Genomic DNA, 23,535 nt, shown 5'->3' with positions numbered 1-23,535 from the left:
ATTAAGGTTTACGGTGGAGTTGAGTCCAGTTCAGCCACAATCTTATTGAATGGGAAACCAGGCTCAAGGGCCCAGATAACCCACTCCTCCTTCTGTTTTTCTTGTTTTGAAAATCTGCATTTCACCTGCCATAATTTTATACAAATTATATAATTTTTAAAAACTTTTCATGAATTTTTCATCCAATTATCCAATTTCCAGTCCTCTCGAATGTTTCTTTGTCATAAACAGAGAGGAAATGCAAAAAAGAAATGTTGGACCACAAATCTAACCTCGTCAGATGGTGGTCCAACCTTCTGACTTTGATGGAGGGAAAGGGATTGATTCCCTTTCTTTTCCACAGGCAAGTCAAGTGAAGTGAAGGGCAGCGGAGAAGTCAGTGCTCTTAGCTACGTAGAGTGAAGTTACTTGGGAGAGTGAAGTGCAGTGGTGCCTGATTCCTACAGGAGGACACATTGGCCCTGACCCTGACTTGTATTCCCACAACAGGCATGATGCAGCACACCTACCCTTCTTCTCCTCTGTCATTTCCTTGGTTACGGTATAGTATTCTTTCAAAGGAGTTAGAGTGAATGGCTTGTTGAGGGATTCGGCTGAGTCCTGGTCATCTTCAACTGGGGATTAAAAAGAAACACAGCCTTCAGTTGTTTATCTGCGTATTCTCCTGAGATATTGCTTCATTTTTGAAATATTTCAATAATTTAGTTCTGGACGTCGCCCGGCTCCCAAGATAAACTGCATTCCACTTTAGAATTTAATTTTTACATTTTGAAAAAAAATGTAGACATACAGCATGGTAACAGGCCACTTTGGCCCACGAGCCCGTGCTCCCCAATTACACCCAATTAATCTACACCCTTGGCACATTTCGAACGTTGGGAAGAAACCGGAGCTCCCGGGGAAAACCCACTCAGACACAGGGGAGAATGTACAAACTCCTTACAGACATTGTGGGATTCGAACCCTAGTCCTGATTGGTGGTTCTGTAAAAGCCTGCGCCAACCTCTACATCAACCGTGACACCCCAGAATATTTCTCTATATTTTGGAGTTCGATCAAGATCAATGTGAAGTGATGCCCTTTGGAAGGTTGAACTAAAAGGCAGAATATGTAGTTAATGGCAGGATTTTTAACATTGTGGAAGAACAGAGGGACCTCGGGATCCAATCTACAGATCTCATAAGGTTGCCGCAGATTGAAACAGTGGTTAAGAAGGCTTAAGGTATTCTGGCCATTAGTTGGGGGATTGAGTTCAACAGTCATGAGATAATGTTGCAGCTCGACAAAACTTTGGTTAGACCGCACTTAGAAATTGTGTTCAGTTCTGGTTGTTTTATGACAGGAAGGATGTGGAAGTTATGGAGAGGGCGCAGAGGAGCTTTACCAGGAAGTTGCCTGGATTGGAGAACCTGTCTGATGAGGCCAGGTTGCCAGAGGTGGGGATTTTCTCTTTGGAGCAACAAAGGATGAGAGGTGACTTAATAGAGGACTATGAGAGGCATAGATAGGGGGTTCAGTCAGCATCTTTTTCCCAGGGCAACAAGAGCAAATACCAGAGGACATTGATATCAGAGTGGTGGATGCCTGGAATGAATTGCTGGAGATGGTGGTAGAGGCTGGTACAACATTTAACCCTTTGCACTCTGCCTATTTTTTAACATTTCATAATACAGTAAAACCTCGTTAGAACGCGGTAGTTAGGGTCCAAGATTTCATACCGCATTACAGCTGAGTCGTGGAACGGATGCAGACATGTCATGATTCAGGAAGCAGGAAAACAGAATACTGGGACTCAAACGCTATAATAAGACCTTTAACTCCACATATTAACATACACATCTTGTAAATGAGTCGTAAGAGTCCATTTTTGAGTTTGTGGCTGTTAGCCTGGCATCCTAAAATCAATGTTTGGGTCCACAGACACCCGTGCTACAAGCGATTCTGCGGATTAACGAATCGTGTTCTAACAAGGTTTCACTGTATATACAACCGACTGGGTCTATGGGTAAACGATAGTACAAACGCCGGTACAAACCAACTGGTGGTTGGGTATAAAACCAGTCCTGGGAAATGGGAGTATATGAAAACACGGATACGGAGTCTAAAGGATCAAAAGACTCTGATGCACATGGATGCAGTTAAAAATAGAGAGTTATGGGTGTGAGGTTGGGAAGGAGTCCAGTGTTTTCTCTTGTCTGATGGAAATTCAGTTTCCGATCTACCTGCAGGTTTTCAGTCTGGTTATTCCATCTGTATTAAATTAAATTGCATCTATATGAATAAATCAAAGGATTACACAGAGTTGAAACTTGTTCCAACCTTTGCATTAATCCATCTTTACAAAGGCACTTTGCTATCTTTTCCTTGATGCTTGTGTTGACAGGAGAAGGTAAGACTGTTCTCAGGAGTTCATGAGTTAATCCTGTAAGGGGGATGTCTGTAAGAAGCTACCTGAAATATGAATAGTGGTTGCTCTCATGTACTCCCTCCTCTGTGAGAACAGCATTATAAATCAAGCCTTTTTTGTCAGCTCTTCTCAAACCTGAGCCTTCTAAGACCCAGAAGGTCAAGGTGAGCAAGCCTATGATAATGGTAGCACTGGGAAGCTCCCTTACAAGTTTCACTTCACTCTGATTTTGCAACTGCAACACCGCTCATTCCTCATATTCGGTCAGTCTGAGGATTCCAGGTCCACGACACAAGGGTTGCACCCACTCTCTTTGTTTCAAGGAGGCCATCTCCACAAGAGTGGTTAGGGATGGGCAATAAAAGGTCTCACAAGTGATTCCTAAATCACGTGAAAAGCCAAAGAACGCAGACACTGAGAGACATCTGGTATAAATGCCGCTGATACTGGCAATGGAATGTCTTCATCAAGTAAACGATTAGCAAAGATTGCTAACCCAGTGTTTGCTGTTATGGAAATTTCCATTACTGGATAATGACTCTGTCGGAAACATTATCCTCTTATACCAACAGTGTTAACTCCTTATGTGCTGGCACTCCTCTGAACTCCATATGCTCCAGCATGCCCAATTTCTTCTCATTTGCACAGTGATCCAATAGCCCTGCTGTAAATATTAACTTGATATTGAGCATTCAAAATCCTGGTCTTCTGATAATGAAGATTTTGCTCCCTGAACACCTTTGGGTGTATTTTATGGATTTTGGGCTGCTGATCACGAAAATCACCATAAAGATTTCCTATCACATATAGTTATCTTTTAGATATAACCTATTTTTGTGGTTTCCTGTCATCTTTTAAGTCTACTTCAAGCATACAAAATCGTGAAGTGCAACATGCCATTGAAAATTCATTTCCTGCATTCGGACTTGGACTCCTTCCCTGCTGATCTTGGTGCAGTCAGTGACGAACAGGGTGAAAGGTTTCACCAGGTCATTGCGACCGTGAAAAGCGGCATCAGGGCAACTGGAATCCATCATTGCTGGTTGACCTGGCTATTGTTGGACGCTGACACGAGAGGCATCAGATGCTGAGTACAAATGAAAATCAGCGGCAAAACATTTTTTGGGTTGGTTGAACTAACGCAACGTGTCAGCATCATTATGTTTTTTAAAAACTTTCCATACACATATTCATGTCAAAATACAAAGTATAATAATGTAATCATATCAAATCAATTATAAAACCCGAATACTCCCTAATAATAACCCCAAAAGGGATAGAGAAAAAAAAAAGAGAAAAATAAAAATAATATAATTGTAAAGAAAGAAGAAGTAGACCTGGTTGTCTTTCACTCGATTCTAACCCTTTTCAATGTTATTTGTTTAGTTATTCCAAGGAATTAACGACGTTTAGGGAAAGCCCATTTATAAATTTATACCTAAAATATGTAAATATGGACACCAAATTTTCAAAAAAGTATCATGTTTATTTCTCAAGTTACATGTAATCTTCAAGAGGTAACAACTATGAATTTCCACGTGCCATCTTTCCAAACTTAAATGAGAATCCAATTTCCATGTCATTGCTAAAGTAATCTTTTATAAATTCTTTTTGATATAAATTCAGTTTCAATTTTGGACTTTCCCCTGAAATATTACCCAGTAAAAACAACATTGGATCCTGTGGAAATTTAATCCTGTGATTTGCACCAAAAAAGTTCCTAATTCTATTCAAAATAGTCTCAATTTTCGACATGACCAATTGAAATGTAAACCTGCATCATTATGCAATTAAACATGCTAAATCCAATCAAAGTTAATTTAATGTTTCTCCAACTTCCTATATGATACAGGATATCTGAAATTATCTTTATGTTCGGCTTGAAGTTGTCAATCAGAATCCCCAATTTTTTTTCCAGGAAGCAAACCTTTTGAGAGAGCTTCAGGTCCCTGCCTCAACCATTCCCCAATTAAATGTTCCATATGCAGAGAAATGGGTAAAGAGCCTGCTACTGAATTCTCTTTGAATTTTGGCATACAAAAGTAATCCACACACAAAAGTGGAAATGGATTACATCCCATGGATACTACGAGATCTGCTGAGTTTTTCCAGCACCTTTGTGGATTTGGGTGGCGCGGTTAATCTAGTGGTTAGCACAAGACTGTTTCACCACAGCGACCCGGGTTTGAATCCAGCGGGGTTGCTAAGGGGCCACTTCGGCACCTTATCGCTCTAGGTGTCCACACTCCCCCCACCCCCTCCCCACCTCGCTGAATTCACATACTGTTCGCTCTCAATTATACAATGCCAAATACAACATAGCGGCCACCAAGGCCAAGTCCCACGAGGCCTCCTTGTCACCGTTTTTGGTGAACTCCGGCAGCTAAAAACTTAGCACTGCACCCCTGTCCACTGCAGTATGTAAGCTGTTTGCACGTTCTCCCCGTGTCTATGGGGATTTCCTCCAGGTGGTGCAGTTTCCTCCTACCCTTCAAAACCTACTGGGTTTCTATTTCAGTTGAGTGTCATTGGGCAGCATGGGTTCTTGGGCCGGAAGGGCCTGTTTCCGTGCTGCCTGTCTACATTTAAAATGTAAAAATTTAATTTAAATTTCACTTGTTTAACTCCATTTAAATTTTTTTTGTGACTAACCCTGTAATAATGGAGCCCAATTCTGATCTTACACCAAGTAGTCAAACCCCATAATAAACATGGTCCTCAAATCATGTTCTAATAAAACTTAACTCAACCTATTTAATATTTCCTGATAGCTATTAGTTCTAAAAAAAACTCTCAGGCACCTTTATTTCTAACAGAGAGAACAGAACACCAAGGATCATTCTGCAGATATTTACCCCCCACCCCCCTCAGTAAATACAATGGCTCGTTGTTTGATATTGAATATACTCACCTTTTTCCAAGACTGTGACATTTTCCTCATGAATTTCTGTGATGGGTACTGTCGGAATTTCTGGTCATCAAAATAAAGAAAAATAAAAAAACATATTTATATCTTGTATTCAGATTCAGATATAAAAAAAAATTATTGGCATAACTGTCCTCACTGTCTGAACCTACATCTGACCCAAGTTCTTTGTATCCCTCTCCCAGCAGCGATGTACTCTGAATGTACAAATCTAAGATTAAAAGCAGTGTTTAAAAAATGCTGGAAGTGTTCAAGTGATCCCTGCCACTAGGTTAGAGTTGAGTGGGATGTTTTATGTCTGCTTGGTTATTGACCATGTCGTTGTTTTATGTCTGTTTTGGTTGCACAAGAAAGAAAAAGGGGTTACGATTTAACAAAACCTGGGGGATTCCTGCCTTGGGTAGGATTTGACCCGGCTGGGCTTGTATTCCCTGGAGCAAAGGATAGAGGTATACAGGTAGGAAGGCCAAAGTCTTGGAACGTGCATAGAAACAGGTCTAAGTCCACACTGAGAAAGCAGTCTACCCAACCTTGCCCTATTTGCCTGCATTTCTCAACAGGGATCATACCCACATGGGGGTCCACAGCATATATGAGGGGCCACGGACTGAAATAAAATAATTTATTTTTTATTGTTGTCAGAGAGAAGTATAGAAAAAAAAACTAGGGTAGCGCAGTTATTGTATCGCCAGTGACCAAGGTTCAAATCACATGCCTCAAGTTTACAGATGAAGCCTTACTAATATATTTAACCATGATTGAGCTCGAGTCCAGAGGTCATGTGGCAACTCTACATATCTCTGTTTTTTAAAAATATATACACTGGGTGCCTGAAATGCCTTGCCAGGCTTGGTGGTGGAGGCTGGAACTGTAGCACCATTTAAGAGACTCTTAGACTGTAACATGGATGAAAGAAAAATAGAGGGTTACGAGGTAGGAAGGGTTTAGTATTTCTTTTTGGTAGGAATATATGGGTTGGCATAACATCGAGGATGGAAGGGCCTGACCTATGCTGTGATGTTCTATCATGTACTAATAAAGACCTTTATTAAGTAAGAATAAGGAGACACTTTAAGAGAGTCACCCCAACGGCGAGCGGCATCAACTAGCTCTTCATCCCAGGCGACGCCATTGCTGTTTCACACAACTTTATTCAAACACCTGCTATGAACAAAGCACGACCAAAGCTCTCCACTGGCCGAATATTTGCTCCCATCTTTACGTGTTACTTTTTTAAAATATATTTTTTGATTTTTAACACTATGAACCACATCAACCAAAATATGTATAAACGTTTCTCATTAAATTTACACAGTGGTCTTTTCTCCCTTTTTTTTCCCCTTTCCCTCCCTCCCCTCTACCCACCCCCTCCAAAACCCATAAATATTCAACATATACAATATAATAAAACCATAAAACAATATCTTCACACAAAGGAAAATAAACAAGAAAAATGCATAATCTATTGATTACACACTGAATCTAATCATTTTGTCTTCTTATCATTTTCATTTTAGGGGATGGAGGTTGTAGGCAAGGTCTCTCTGATATATTCCATGTATGGTTCCCAAATTTGTTCAAACATTGTGACTTTATTTTTTAAATTATATGTTATTTTTTCCAATGGAATACATTTATTCATTTCCATGTACCATTGCTGTACTCTCAGGCTCTCTTCCATTTTCCAAGTTGACATTATACATTTTTTTGCTACTGCTAAAGGCTATCACAATGAATTTTTTTTGCACTTTATTCATTTTGAGGCCTAATTCTCTACTTCTTATGTTACTTAAAAGAAAGATCTCTGATTTTTTTGGTATGTTATTTTTCTGTAATTTTATTTAGTATCTGATTTAATTCTTCCCAAAACGTATTTACTTTCGTACAAGCCCAAGTTGCATGTAATGTTGTTCCCATTTCCTTCTTACAGCGAAAACATCTATCCGATAATGTTAAATCCCATTTTTTTAATTTTTGAGGAGTATATATATACCCTGTGTAACCAATTATACTGTATCATGCGTAACCTTGTGCTTATTGTATTCTTCATAGTTCCAGAACATAACTTTTCCCATGCTTCATTTTTTATCTTTATGTTTAGATCCTTTTCCCACTTCTGCTTAGGTTTATAGTTTATTTCATTTTCCTTATCTTGCAGCTTAATGTACATGTTGGTTATAAATCTTTTAATTATCATTGTGTCTGTAATCACATATTCAAAGCTGCTTCCTTCAGGTAATCTCAAGCTGTTTCCCAATTTATCCTTTAAATAAGCTTTTAATTGATGATATGCAAACATTGTACCATGAGTTATTCCATATTTGTACTTCAACTCTTCAAATGTTAATAAATTATTTCCCAAAAAACAATTTTCTATTCTTTTGATTCCTTTTCTCTCTCATTCTCTAAAGGAAAAGTTGTCTATTGTAAAAGGGATTAGTGGATTTTGTATCAATAGTAATTTTAGTATTTGATAATTCATATTTTTCCTTTCTAAGTGGATCTTCTCCCATGTATTAAGTAAATAATGCAGTACTGGTGAGTTTTTATGTTGCACCAGCTTTTCGTCCCATTTATAAAGTATATGTTCCGGTACCTTCTCCCCTATTTTATTGAGTTCTATCTTAGTCCAGTCTGGTTTTAACCTTGTATGGTAAAAATCTGATAAATACCTTAATTGTCCGGCTCTATAATAATTTCTAAAATTTGGTAACAGCAAACCACCTTGATTATATCTCTCTGCTAATTTATCTAACGCTACCCTTGGATTCCTCCCTTTCCACAAGAATTTCCTTATTATTCTCTTTAGTTCCTTAAAGAATTTTTCTGTTAAAGGAATTGGTAACGTTTGAAATAAATATTGTATCCTTGGGAACACGTTCATTTTAATGCAGTTTACCCTCCTTATCAATGTTAGCGGTAATTCTTTCCAATGTTCTAAGTCTTCATGCAATTTCTTTATTAGTGGTTGATAATTTAGTTTGTACAAGTGGCTTAAGTTATTATCTAACCTGATCCCTAGGTATCAGATTGCTTGTGCTTGCCATTTAAATGGTGATTCTTTTTTAAATTCTGTATAGTCTGCGTTACTCATTGGCATCACTTCACTTTTATTTGCATTGATCTTGTACCCCGATATTTCTCCATATTCCTTCAATTTCTTATGTAATTCTTTTACTGATACCTCTGGTTCTGTTAGGTATACTATGATGTCATCTGCAAATAAGATGATTTTATACTCCTTCTCCTTTATTTTTATCCATTTTATTCTATTTTCTATTCTTATCAATTCTCCCAAAGGTTATATTGCTAAGGCAAACAATGAGGGGAATAGTGGACATCCCTGTCTAGTTGACCTACTTAACTTAAAGTGATTCGGTCTGCAAATAAGATGACTTTATACTCCTTCTCCTTTATTTTTATCCCTTTTATTTTATTTTCTATTCTTATCAGTTCTCCCAAAGGTTCTATGCTAAGGCGAATAATGAGTGGGATAGTGGACATCCCTGTCTAGTTGACCTACTTAATTTAAAGTGACTCAATACATATCCATTTACTGTTACCTTCGCCAACGGTCCATTATACAATGCTTTAATCCAATTTATATTTTTTTCTGGTAGATTAAATTTCTGTAATACTTTAAGTAAGTAATTCCACTCTACTCTGTCAAAGGCTTTTTCTGCATCTAGAGCATCGGCCATTATTGGTTTCTTATTTCCTTGAACTGCGTGGATTAGATTAATAAGTTTGCAGACATTGTCCGCTGTTCGTCTTTTCTTAATAAATTCAGTTTGATCTTGTTTTACTAATTTTGGTACACAATCAGCCAATCTGTTTGCTAATAATTTCACTATTATCTTATAATCTGAGTTAAGTAGAGATATTGGTCTATATGATGCTGGTGATAATGGATCCTTCCCCGTCTTTGGTATTACTGTAATTATTGCTGTCTTACATGAATCTGGCAAGTTTTGTGTTTCTTCTATCTGGTTCATTACTTCCAGGAGAGGAGGAATAAATAACTCTTTAAATCTTTTATAAAATTATATTGGAAATCCATCCTCTCCTGGTGTTTTATTGTTCAGCAGCTTTTTTAATATATCCTGTACTTCCTCTATTTCAAATGGTTTTATTAGTTTGTTTCGTTCCTCTTCTTGCAATTTCGGCAGTTCAATTCTAGCTAAAAATTCCTCTATTTTATCATCTTTCCTCTCATTCTCAGTTTGATACAATTGTTCATAAAATTCCTTAAAATTTTCATTAATCTCTGTTGAATTATATGTAGTTTGTTTGTCCTTTTCCCTTGATCCCAGTTACGTTCTTTTAGTTTGTTCTGTTTTAAGTTTCCAGGCTAATATTTTATGTGTTTTTTTCTCCCAGTTCGTAATACTTTTGCTTTGTTTTCATGATGTTCTTCTCCACCTTGTACATTTGTAATGTTTCGTATTTAATTATTTTGATGGCAATTCTCTCCTTTTCGTTATATCATCCCTTTTTACTAATTCCTTTTCTGTACCTACTATCTCCCTTTCCAACTGCTCTATTTCTCGATTGTAATCATTTTTCATCTTAGTCACATAACTTATTATCTGCCCTCTAATGAAGGCTTTCATTGCGTCCCATAATATAAATTTGTCTTTCATTGATCCTGTGCTTATTTCAAAATATGTTTTAATTTGCCGTTCAATAAACTCCCTAAGTTCCTGTCTTTTAAGTAGCATGGAGTTTAACCTCCATCTACATGTTCTTGGTGGGATGTCCTCCAGTTCTATTGCTAATAACAAGGGTGAATGATCTGATAGTAATCTAGCTTTATACTCAGTTTTCCTAACTCTCCCTTGAACATGGGCTGACAACAAAAACATATCAATCCTTGAGTAAGTTTTGTGCCTACTCGAATAATATGAAAATTCTTTCTGTCTTGGGTGTTGCCTCTTTCATATATCCATAAGTTTCATTTCCTGCATTGATTTAACTATAAATTTGGCTACTTTATTCTTTTTACTTGTCTTTTGTCCAGTTTTATCCAACATTACGTCCAAATTAAGGTTAAAATCCCCTCCTATCAATATATTTCCTTGTGTGTCTGCAATCCTCAAAGAAAAATATCCTGCATAAACTTTTGATCCTCCTCGTTAGGTGTGTATATATTGACCAAATTCCAAAATTCTGAATATATCTGACACTTTATCATTGCATACCTCCCTGCCGGAACTATTATTTTCTCCTCTATTTTGTTTGGTACATTTTTGTTAACTAGTATAGCTACACCTCTAGCTTTTGAATTATAGGATGCTGCCATTATGTGTCCTACCCAGTCTCTCTTTAGTTTGTTATGTTCCGCTTCAGTTAGATGCGTTTCCTGTACAAATGCTATATCTATTTTTTCCTTCTTCAATAAATTTAGTAGTCTCTTCCTTTTAATTTGGTTATGTATTCCATTAATGTTTATAGTCATACAGTTCAACATGACCATCTTATATCTTGCTTACACCTCTTTTCCACCTCCATCCCCCTTTTCCCCATTTTCATCTCTTAGTTTTCTCTTATTACACTTAATGTACGACAACACATTTAAGACATAAAATACCCCTGCAGTTCCCACATCCACTAATATCTTAACCCAAAAAGTTCCCCCCCTCTCTGAGTTGCCCCATACCCCTTGCCGGGCAACCACAACTCCCCCTTTTCATTTGGATTATGATCTTGTTCGCAATGTCAACTGATTTTGCAGTGATGGTTATTCACCCTCTACCCAGCCCTCTCCAGAAAACACTTTTAAAAAAAAATCACATATAATAAAGCTCTCTCCTTTTTTCCCCCCTTACTCCCTTCCTTCCCTTCTCTTTTCCTTCTTTAGTTCTTTAAATATACATTGTTTTTACATTTTTATATATACTTTATCGCCATTCTTCATTCTTGTTTCATCTCTTCTCCTGTCCTGCAAATGTTCTGCAAATTCTTGCGCCTTCTCTGGATCCGAAAACAGTCTGTTTTGCTCCCCGGGTATAAATATTTTAAGCACGGCTGGATGTCTTAATATGAATTTGTAACCTTTTTTCCATAAAATCAATTTTACTGTATTAAATTCCTTCCTCCTCTTTAAGAATTCAAAACTTATGTCTGGGTAAAAAAATATTTTTTGACCCTTGTATTCCAATAATTTATTATCTTCTCTAACTTTATTCCTTGCCCGTTCCAGTACATTTTCTCTTGTTGTGTATTTCAAAAATTTTACTAAGATGGATCTTGGTTTTTGATGTGCCTGTGGTTTCAGAGCTAATGCTCTGTGTGCCCTTTCTATTTCCATTTCTTCCTGCATTTCTGTCATTCCCAGGACCTTCGGGATCCATCCTTTTATAAATTCCTTCATGTCTGAGCCTTCTTCACCCTCCTTCAGGCCCACTATAATTTTCCAACATATCAATTTTCTGAGATAACAACTCTTGTGTCTCTAATTTTTTTATCACTTTCTTCCAATTTTTCTCTAGTCATTCACTTCCATTTCTACAGCCGTTTCCTGCTCTTCCACATTCTCTACTCTTTTCCCTATTTCTGTCATTACCAGTTCTAACCTTTGCATTTTATCTTCTGTTCTTTTCATTTTCCTTTTAATTGCATTAAACTCTAATGACGACCATTCTTTTAGTGACCTCATTTGTTCTTCAAAAAGACTTTATCTATATTCTGTTCATCAGTTTTACCTTTTATTTCTCTTTGTCCATCAGTTTTACCTTCTATTTCTCTGTGATCTTGGTCTTCTTCTTCCTCTTCTTCTGTGTCTGTACCTGTGTTTGTGTCTTCTTCTCTTCTTTGTGTCTGTATCTCTTCTGTTTTTCCTGATGAGCTGCTTGTATCTCTTTGTCGGGCCTCTTCTTGCTGGTCTTCCCCTCCTGGGCTGCTCGTCTGTGGTGCTTCCTGATGTTGGTCTTCTTGTCGGTCATCCCTCTATCTCCCACATCTACTTCATCGCTCCCTCTTCTACTGCCTTCCTCATCCTCCAGCTGAGCATCCTGGTGTTGGGCGTCCCTCAGCTGTTCACTCTGTGGCTGCCCGCTCCTCTGCTGAGCTCCCCTCCCACCGGTGTCCTCTTTCTCCTTTGATTGAGCATGCGCAGTTGCGCACTTTTGTTTGGCTCCGAGAGCCATTTTGTAGTACGCTGGTTGGTGGGTCGCGACTCCGCAGCACAGGCACTGACATCGAGGGTCGGGCGCTCCTCACCACCACCGTCCTGGTCCTTCATGCAGGTAAGGCCTTCTTCCTTCTTCTCTGGTGACTTTTCTACTTCTTTTTTTCCAGTTGTTTTTACTTTCTCCTTCTTGGGTGCCATCTTCTTTCTCTTCTCTGTCTATTTATCTTCTATTTCTTATATTTTAATTTTGTTATGCTTTGCTTTTTCCTAACTTTTTTCCTATTTTCCTGGAGAGGGCTGGTTTTCCCGACCGGCCACTACTCCATCACATAACTCCTAGGTTTATGTGTTACTTTGTAGAACATTTACCTTTGCAATTTTAAACTTTTACCTTTTTTTTTTATTTTTTCTTATTCATTCTATTTATTTATTTTCCTCAAATATTTTTTGCTGGTTGCTTGAATTGGATAGCAGGGGCTTTACTGTAAATATTTTTGGGATGATTTATTTGATTGTCAATCTCACAGCCTGGGGGAAGAAGCGAGGTGGGTTTTGAGGAAGATGAAAAGCTGGTTACATGATAGTGAAATGAGACTGCAAAAGAAGTGAAATGCAGAGGAGACTTAGCATGAGAGGAACAAATCGGGTGGACGCAGAGAGACTTTTGCCCAGAGTAATCACCAGAGGACATTGGTGGGGGGGGGGGGGGGGGGGGGGAAAGATTTAAAAGGAACATGAGGGGTTACTTTTTTTTTAATAGAGGATGGTGGGTGTATGGAACGGGCAGTTGAGGTAGGTACCATTGCAATGTTCAAGTAAAAAATTGGGCGGATACATGGATAGGATGGGATTAGAGCAGGGTTTTCAAACTCTTCCCACTCACATATCCACCTTAAGTCATCCCATCGGTGTTCTGTGTTTAGTAAGGGATGACTTAGGGTGGGATGTGAGTGGGAAGGGAAGGTTGAGAACCACTGCTCTAGATCCAAATGTTACTGAAATATTTTGCTTGAGAAAAATTGTCATTGGCCCATTTCCTTTGGAGTTCTGAAATCGTGCACATAACGAGTTAATGAAGGACGATTAAAACAGTGGTTTTCAAACCTTTCTCTTTCCACTCACATCCCACCTTAAGCAATCCCTATGCCATGATTAGTAAACGCAGGTAGATGGGACTAGAGTGGATGGGACATTTTGGTCGCCGTAGGCAAGTTGGGCCGAAGTGCCGTTACTTTGGCTGCTTGGTAGGGTAGAAACTAAACATAGTTATTTATTTTTTAAATTGCATTCCTTTAAACAAAAATAATCTGCAGATGCTGGGGTCAGGTACAAAGCACAAATGTGCTGGAGAAACTCAGCAGGTCACAAAGCATCCTTAACGCCTGAAACAGTTGGCACTTTTAAGCTGCTGCACCTGAGCAACCCTCCTGGGACCCAGGTGCGATCACTGGGGCAAAGGTGCTTCTAGCACCTTTTAAGGTGCAGGGGGATCGGCCCATTAAATTGCCAACCCTGCAATTTAAGGGGGATCCCGCCCCTGCCATGACGTGGTAAGTGACGCGTCACATCCTCGGGAACTATCGGTAAGTCTCCCCTGCCCCTCTCCCACCACCAGCCGTCAATCACCCCCCATCAGTCATCCTCTCCCTGTCAGTCGTGACTCCCCACCATCAATCAACACCCATCTCACCAATTGTGGACCCCCCCAACTCTCCAGCAATATCCTGCTGTCGCGAACGTTGAGCTGTCACAACTGGAGTGGTGTTCGCAGCAGTGGCAGTTCGCAGCCCCCCCCCACTTCCTCCCCTCCCCGCGGCAGTGACCCCTCCCACCCCAGGCCCCACAGCAGCAACCCCTCTCTCCCCACTTCACCTAGGGGTTTCCTTGTGATGCCAGCACGCATGCGCTGACATCAACAGGAGTAACTGGGTTGGCCATTTTGCTGTTCAAGCTGCTGGAGGACGTGCCCTGGGTATGTTTAACTGGGTTCCCTGGCTACCTTGCAGGTAGGTCGGGGACCCAGTGGATTTCGACCATGCTGACCAGGCCAGACCCTTTCAAGCTGCCTTGTGAGTGGGGCACTAACCATGCAAATTGCCCGGTTAATCCCATTTTACACAGCAGCTTGACAGGGCCTATTGAGTACCTTTTCCTTCTCGAGGATACTGGGCTGGGTTACCTGCTGAGTTTCTCCAGGGCATTTGTGTATCTTATAATAAGATACTTGCTCCTTCTTCACAGCCCTGACATTATTCTCTCTTGTTTCTGTCTATTTACCCTTTGAAGGCACCAGGTGATTTAGATAGAAGGCAAGATTCCTTTATTGCCATCTAGTAATACAAAAAAAATTAGTCAACTTTTGCCAGCTGTAAACATACAGAGGTGCCTTAACGAGAAGGAAAAGAGAATCCCTCCAGCGCCCACAGAACCTTCCAGCACAGAAACTGTCCCTTTGGCCCATCAGGCCTGCGTCGAACTGTTACTCTGCCCAGTTCCATTGACCTGCACTCAGACCATAGTTTCTATGCCCCTCCCACCCAAATTTATCTTAAACAAAACTGAGCCCACATTCACCACTTCAGCTGGCAGCTGAAAGAATAAGTTTAACGAATATGCTTAACAAAGGGTTAAGGAATTAGATGAGCAAATACAGTAGTTGCCTGTAAAATGGTGGGAATATAATTGCCTTCTCTGTGCTGCAGTGAGATAGTGACAGACACCACAAGAATGTAAATTAACCTTGAGTAAAGGACACCCTGACATTTCCCAGCCATCTGCAGAAACCAGAGAGAATATGTTGTGTTAAAAAAAACCCAAGAAAACACCAACTGTGTGGAACTTGTAGGGTCTCTCGCAGACCCCTGCCCAAAGGTGTATAAAAGTCTGATGAACACTCTGATGCTTTGAGTGGAGCTCAGTGTAGAGAACGAGTTACTGAACTCCTTTGTACCCCTCACTCCCACTAGCGTTACCACGGTTGAATAAAGAAAAGCTGTTTTCTGCTGACTTTACCGCACACTCTCACCGCTCTCTGGGTTAAGACGTTCTCCCTAATGCTTCCTTTAAACATTTCCCCTTTCACCCTTAACCCACATCCTCCAGTTGTGCCTCACCCAACCTGAGTGGAAAAAGCCTGCTTGCATTTACTCTCCCTATATCGCCCGTAGAGAATCTACATGTTGAATGTTCGGTTCACAGGACGTTAACATCCATGTCTAGCCAATAATTCAGAAAGAAAATGGTAGTCTGGGTTTTGCAGCAAGTGGTGTGGTAAATGACCTCGCTGGCAAATAGCTGGTGATGCATCTTTGCATTCAGTGCATCACTGTTTACAGAGTCTGAGGGCAGGGAATGGACTCGCTGAGTGAGTCCACGGAAAGCTGCCGATCTGCCTGCCAAGAAGGAGAGACTTGTCTGGGAAGATGATCATGGCAGCGCTCCATGTTTTGGATTTAGACCTGGTTAATCTTTTCTCCCTTTGGACAATCTCTGGAGGATACACTTTTAACAACTTGGTTATTCATTGTTTTTATCTGGAATAAAACTTAATGAGTGGTTTCTCCGTCACTCACAATGTGGAAGCAGCTCTCCGTTCCTGCAACAGGTTGGCAGTGACGTTGGTTCATCAATTCCCCACCTTCCCCATTTCAGATTACTTGTGGGTACCATCGAAACAGCCGAGAAGATCACTGGTGTCTCCCTTTTCTCTATTGACGACATTGATTAAATAGGGCTCAAAGAATTACAGAAGACCTTTTCCATCCAGCACAGAGTATATTTGACCCACTGCCATCACTCAGCATCAGAATAAGGGCTGTCAGGCTGGGGTAAAACTTCTTCCCGCAGGCTGTGAGATTAATGCAACCAAGTAAATGAGCCCAAAATATTAATATATCTTTATTTTAAATTATATATTTATGAATACACGTGATTATTATGCATTGTGTATTGTGCGTGTCCGTGTGTGCACTGTGGTCCAGGGAAATGCTGTTTTGCCTGGTTGCAGATGTCCAGTCAGATGATTTTAAATGTTAAATTTAGACCTACAGCGCCCTTTCGCCCCACGAGCCCGTGCCACCCAATTACACCCATATGACCTACAACCCCGGTACGTTTTGAACAGTGAGAGAAATCCGGAGCCCCCAGGGAAAACCCATGCAGACCCGGGGAGAATGCACAAGCTCTTTACAGACAGCGCTGGATTCGAACCCCAGTCCTGGACGCTGGCGCTGTAACAGCGTTTCACTAACACCTATGCCAACCAGGCCACCCTCCCATGATAATAAACTTGAACTTGGAAGAGGCTACCTTTTTGTTTCACTAATGGGGCTGCATGACTTGGCTGCTCTTTGCCTTTGCAATATCCTGCTGTTCATGAATGATAAAATGAATCAGAATTTTAATTTCAGTCATATGGACATATGAATCCAATAAACACTGCAGAAGATCATGTAAAAGTATGAAGTCATTGCAATCACCGAGGTCCAGTGGCTCTTTGGGAATGCCAAGTTTCTGTGCCCTGTGGGTTGATGACTTCCTGCTCAGATGGAAAACTGGCAGAGTGCAGACATTGCCAGCCTTTTGTCTCATGACCAGGGGAACAGTAGCTGAGCAGCGAGATGTCAGTGCATTGCTAGTACTTCAGTAGAGGCAGGATGATGATTGAGGCAAGAACTTTTGCTATGTTTAAGAAAGGATTGGACGGATACATGAATAGGATGGTTTTGGAGGGATTTGAAACAAATGCAGACATACATCATGGCAACAGGCCCTTCGGCCCACGAGTCTGTGCCACCCAATTACACCCAACTGACCTACAACCCTTGGTATGTTTTAAACAGTGGGAGGAAATCAGACCCCACCAGGGAAAACCCACGCAGACACTGGGAGAACGTACAAACTCTTTGCAGACAGCACGGTATTCGGACCCCAGTTCCAGTACTAATTTATGGGTATAAGCCTCATTTTATGAAATGACAGCGATCCTATGGAACCTTTCATAAGTGGAAATGGTGCAGAGCGAAGACCCAGTCACTACTACTGAAGGTTATTTTCGTAAAAGCGAAAACCCATTCAAACCCTTTTGTAAAAACGAACGCAGGTTTCTTCGTCAAAGCAATTATTCATAAAACGGGGTATATCTATATATGGGCCATTTTCGTGGATGTAGGCATTGGGCCAGAGGGCCTTTTGCACACTGTGTGCTTCTAATTCTCTATCGGTTAAAGGTGAGCAGATGAAAGGTTCATTGACATATCAGAGGTAAGTTTTAAAAAAAAAATACAGAGTGGTGGGTGTCTGGAATGCATGGACATGAGTGGTGATCAAGGCTGGTAAAACTGGGACATTCAAAAGACTCTGAGATGTGCTCATGGATACAAGTAAAATAGAGAGCAGCACAGTTAGCGTATCGCTATTGCAATGCCAGCAACCTGTGCTTGAATCCAGCGCCATCTGTAAGGGGATCGTAAGTTCTCCCCATGTCTGCATGGGTTTCCTCCGGGTGCTCAGGTTTCCTCCCACTCTTTGAAATATATCAGGGTAGGTTAATTGAGGTTCTTGGGCAGCACGGGCTCATGGGTAGGAAGGGCCTGTTACCGTACTGTTGGTCTAAATTAAATTTAAAAAAGGGTTATGGGTGTGAGGGAGGAAAGGGTTAGATTGTTGCGGTACAACCACAGAAATGCTGGAGAAACTCAGCCGGTCTCGCAGGGTCTCCGGGAGGTAAAGAGATACAAACCAACATTTCGAACCTGAGGCCTTCTTCAAGGCAAGGTGATTACAGACCTTTGAAGGGGGTTCAGGCTGAAAAGTCAGTAAATAATATCTTTATCTGTCATGGACCGGCTTAGTTCCTCCAGCATTTCTCTGTTTTTATTTGGGAGTCAACAGAAATTGGAGAAGTCGATCTTGACAAGAACCCTGTGCCCCAGCAAGTGGGCTGTTCATTTAAAACCAAATAGCCTCAAAAAGCTCTCCAAATGGGACCATTCTTGCTGGAATGTAATTTATGAACTTTAGTGACAGTTAAATAATAGAAAACATAGAGAGTTTTCTTCCACTAAAAAGCACTATTTAATGACCATAGGAAGTAACGGGCGAGCAACTGGCCTGTTTTTTTCTTATTCCTGACAAAGGGCTCAAGCCTGAAACCTTTTCTTCCTATGGACGCTGCGTGATCTGCTGAGTTTCCCCAGCACATTTGTGAATTGCACTCGACCTCAGTATCTGCAGTCTGTCTTGTTTAACTTTACTAACACCCAGGCTCAAAAGTGGAGCTCTGGCAGCTGCATTCCGACAGCCACAGGGTTAGAACCCTCTCTGCGTAAACCACATTGAAAAGATGCACTCCAGTTGGTCTACATACCACTGTGTTCTTCATCTGGATGATGTTTCCCTTCCTGTACGGGCTCTTTGCCACTGTCCAATTCTTCTCTGGTTTGGCCATTTCCTCTTTCCCAGACTTCGATGCCTTTTTGGACTTCTTCCCATTTTTAGCTTTAGCTTTTCTCTCTTTGGATTTTTTCTCCTTCTTGGCCTTTGGAACCCTGTGTTTTTTCTCCTTTTTTGCTTTGGGCACCTTTGTTTTTGGCCTTTTCTCCTTCTTGGCTTTTTTTGGTGCTCGTGTTGGTTTCAGCACGTCCTTGGCTATTGGTGTCAGCGTGCTCTCTGGCTCCCTGCGTTTCCTCCTCACTCCTGGAGCCGTTTCCTCTGGAGTCACCCCTCGCTGCATCAGTTTCCTGGATATCACTGATGAGAGAGAATTTCGTCATTAGCGGTAGAGGACAATATGATGAAACAGGAGGAGGTGTTTGCTGCCTTAAAGCAAATAAGAGTGGATAAACCCCCAGAGCCTGATAAAATATCTTCTTGGACCTCGAAGGAGGCTAGTGTAAAATTGCAGGAGCTCTGGCCCAGGGGGATTGGAGGGTAGCTCACGTTGTTCCGTTGTTTAGAAAAGGTTCCAAAATTAACCCTGGAAATTATAGGCTGGTGAGCTTGACATCAGTAGAGGGTAAATTACTGGAAGATGTTCTAAGAGATTAGATATACAATTATTTGGATAGCCAGGGGATGATTATGGATATGAGGTGGATTGCATTTAATCAATCTTCTAGAATTTTTCGAGGAGGTTACCAGGAAAATAGATGAAAGAAATGCTGTGCATGTTGTCTACATGGACTTTAATAAGACCTTTGACAAGGTCCCTCATGGGAGGTTAGTCAGGAAGGTTCAGACACTAGGTATTCATGGTGAAGTAGTGAACTGGATAGAGAGTAGTGGTGGATGATTGCTTCTCAGACTGGAGGCCTGTGGCGAGTAGTGCGCCTCAGGGATCGGTGCTGGGGCCATTATTGTTTGTCATCTACATCAATGATCCAGATGATCATGTGGTAAATTGAATCAGCAAGTTTGCAGATGACACTATGATTGTGGACAGCGAAGAAGGTTGTCAAAGCTTGCAGAGGGATCTGGACCCCAGCTGCCAGTTGAGGTGGTGAATACGGGCTCAGTTTTAATATTTCAGAAAAATGTGGACAGGTATATGGATGGGAGAGATATGGACTGGGTGCAGGTCAGTAGGACTAGGCAAAAAAAAATGGTTTGGCACAGACTAGAAGGTCTGAAAGGGCTTGTTTCTGTGCTGTAAGGTTCTATGAAGTGAAGAGGTGAACGAGAAGGGATGAAGTAAGATTGTAGAATCACTTCCATGGAATAAAAGTCTCACAAACACAGACAGTGCAAAAGTACTTATAAAACACAGGGACCAGCTGAGATCATCTTCAAACAGTGGGTAAAGACACAACTAAGATGCATTTTTTAGGCTATTGTGATAATGGGACAAGGAGTGCAAAGTCAAGAGGTGAAGATTTGAGTAACCTATTGGTCGGGAATCGCTAATGAATAATAGAGATGGGTCTCAAAGTTCAAACATTTATCCCAGAATGTTGAGGGGCATCAGATATGGATTGGAAAAGTTCAGAGAGAATTGTGTGGGGCAGCATGGTTAGAGCAACGCTGTTACCATACCAGCGACTGGCATTCGAATCCGGCGCTTTCGTGTCTATGTGGGTTTCTTCCGGATGATCCAGTTTCTTCCCACCCTTGAAAATGTATCAGGTAGTTTAATTGGGTGGAATGGGCTTGTGGGCTGAAATGGCCTGTTATCATGCTGTATGTCTAAATTTTTAAAAATTACATTGGGCGAAATAGGACTAGCATGGTCGGCGCGGGCACGTGGGACTAGCATGGTCGGCGCGGGCACGTGGGACTAGCATGGTCGGCGCGGGCACGTGGGACTAGCATGGTCGGCGCGGGCACGTGGGACTAGCATGGTCGGCGCGGGCACGTGGGACTAGCATGGTCGGCGCGGACAGGTGGGACTAGCATGGTCGGCGCGGGCACGTGGGACTAGCATGGTCGGCGCGGGCACGTGGGACTAGCATGGTCGGCGCGGGCACGTGGGACTAGCATGGTCGGCGCGGGCACGTGGGACTAGCATGGTCGGCGCGGGCACGTGGGACTAGCATGGTCGGCGCGGGCACGTGGGACTAGCATGGTCGGCGCGGGCACGTGGGACTAGCATGGTCGGCGCGGGCACGTGGGACTAGCATGGTCGGCGCGGGCACGTGGGACTAGCATGGTCGGCGCGGGCACGTGGGACTAGCATGGTCGGCGCGGGCACGTGGGACTAGCATGGTTGGCGCGGGCACGTGGGACTAGCATGGTCGGCGCGGGCACGTGGGACTAGCATGGTCGGCGTGGGCACGTGGGACTAGGATGGTCGGCGTGGACACTTGGGACTAGAATGGTTGGCGTGGACACGTGGGTCTAGTGTGGTTGGTGTGGACACGTGGGTCAAGGGCCAGTTTCTGCACTATTGGTTTGTTGGGAAACATGACAGTAAAAGGGGAGGGTGGGCGGAGTTCACTACATCTTGAACAGCCAGAACAAATCTAATCAGGGATCATTAGGGTAACTGCTGGGGTGGGGGGGGGGGGTGGGGGGAAAGGTGGGGCACCGTTTTTCCACTGGCGTCGGACCAGGAGGCAGTGGCGCAGCAGCATTGGACCAGACGAGAGGGTGGCGACGGAAATGTCAGACCGGGTGGGTGAGCGAGGCGCACTGGCGGTGGGGGGGGGGGGGGGTGGGATGGTCCTCGACTGCCCCTCTCACGGTGCTGACCCTGCAAATGCTCACTCCCACAGAATCTCTTGCTCCCCCTGCGGCAAAATCTGAGGATCCCACATTTGGCCTCTTCAGCCACCCCAGAACCGAAGTGTAACATCCTTGATCCTGAGGGGCTGTGGACACTCTGACAGGTATCAGAGGCAGTCTGGACTTTCAGCCGTAACCTGGGAAACGTTATTTATTTCTACAGAGCATTTTCAACCTGAAACCTTCAGCCCGTCACTTTTTCCATCAAAGCATCTGCCCTGCCTAGAAATTCTAGCGTTTCTAGTCTTTATGTCAGATTTGCTATATCTGCTATTTTAAAAGGTTTTCCTGTGGCCTTTATTTCTTTGTGTTTACAATAATAACACACAGCTGGAGAATGGGCTGCAAAATGGCAAATGGAATTTAATGCAGACAAGTGTGAGGGGTTGCACTTTGGAAGGACAAACCAAACAAAAGGACACACAGGGTGAATGGTTGGGCACAGAGGAGGGCGGTAGAACAGATGGATTTTGGAATACAGATACATCATTCCCTGAAAGTGGCGTCACGTGCGGACAGGGTGATAAAGACAGCTTTCCGGCCTTCGTAAATCAAACTACGGAGTATAGGAGTTGGGATGTTATGGTGAAGCTGTACAAGATGTTGGAGAATTGTGTGCACTAGACCGACTGTTTCTGTACTATAGTCTGGTTCTGTTTCTGGGTTATTATGGGCACATGATTCTGATCTGGTCTGATGGTCACCAGAGGTGGCAGCTTTAACGTGAGGGGGGGGGGGGGGATTTAACGGGAATGTGAAGGACAACGGTTTTAATCCAGAGGCTGGTGGGTGTATGGAACAGGCTGCTGGAGGCAGGCACTATCGAACAAATGGATACATGACTAGGAGGGCCAACCGCGGGCAGGTGGGACATGTGGGTCGGCACGGGCAAGTTGGGCCGAAGGGCCTGAATGAAAGAACAGCACTTACCAGGTGCTTCCACTTCCCGGCGGCGTCCCGCGGCTTCGCTCCCAGCCTCGGCAGGGACGGTGCGTGGACGGCGCAGAGGGAGCGCCGTCTCCTCCCCGGACGCCAGCCCAGCTGCTCCGGCAGGAAGGTGGGCTGGCGGCGATGGGGTCGAAGCAGCGAGGGCGAGGGCGAAGACGGCGAGTGGGAGAGCTGGACACGGTGTCATTCTCGACCAAGAGCCCCGGGGGGTGGGGGGTGGGGAGGCAATTGCAGGTAGGGGAGGGGGGGTGGGAAAGAGAGACAGATCGAGGAGGAGGAGGAGGGGGGGGTGGGTCAATGACCCCAAAGCCAAGGCAAAGTCAGTGCAGGAGGGGGGTGGGAGAGAGAACAAAACGTTTCACCAAGCTCTTGCCACGTTGCCCCCTTTAAAGATCGAGCACTCGGTTGCTGAAGGGTTAATTGGAAAGGCGATGAATGAGCCGGTTTGCATGGAGCTGTTCTCAGATATCCCCTCTCTCTCCTCCGCTCACTGACTGACTGACTGAGCTTGGCAGCATGAACGGTTTCTTTTGCATACAAGAGGAAATAAAAGTCTCCCCCCACCCCACCTGAAATGAGGGGGGTGGGGGGAGGTTATAAAAGAAAATTTGGCTCCGAATTCCTCAACAGTCATAAATCAGTCGAGATTAAGTCAGGAAAAAAACAGCAAAATGAGTCATTTGCCCTTATCCCAGGGACCAGACTGCATTGTTGGGAAATCATCTGTCAAGGGACAACAATAAAAAAACACACACACATTCCCTGGGGGAAGAACCTCCCTGCCATCCCAGGGAGAGGGGTACTGCTCACTTGTAGATGTTAAAAAGTTTCCCCCTCTCTGAGAATTTTCCCTGTTAACGTTCTTGTTTCACTAGACCTGCCACTGAGTCTCCCTTTGGGAAG

General features: G+C 42.7%; 1 protein-coding gene across 1 annotated transcript in view; it reads right to left on the bottom strand.

Annotated features, from left to right (window-relative positions):
- Positions 1 to 23,202, bottom strand: part of LOC138754020 (inactive carboxypeptidase-like protein X2) — a 106,708-nt gene extending 83,506 nt beyond the window's left edge. The window contains 5 exon segments of the mRNA XM_069917738.1: positions 510 to 614; positions 5,319 to 5,378; positions 18,833 to 18,924; positions 18,927 to 19,215; positions 22,615 to 23,202. Of these exon segments, the coding sequence (XP_069773839.1) occupies positions 510 to 614; positions 5,319 to 5,378; positions 18,833 to 18,924; positions 18,927 to 19,215; positions 22,615 to 22,819 (751 nt within the window). The 5' untranslated portion in view covers positions 22,820 to 23,202.
- Positions 23,203 to 23,535: the final 333 nt, after the last annotated feature.

This window comes from Narcine bancroftii, chromosome 2 (assembly GCF_036971445.1).
Source record: "Narcine bancroftii isolate sNarBan1 chromosome 2, sNarBan1.hap1, whole genome shotgun sequence".
NCBI classification, from domain to species: Eukaryota; Metazoa; Chordata; class Chondrichthyes; order Torpediniformes; family Narcinidae; genus Narcine; species Narcine bancroftii.
Note: the sequence above shows the minus strand (reverse complement) of the source record. Positions and strands in the feature narration are given on the sequence as shown.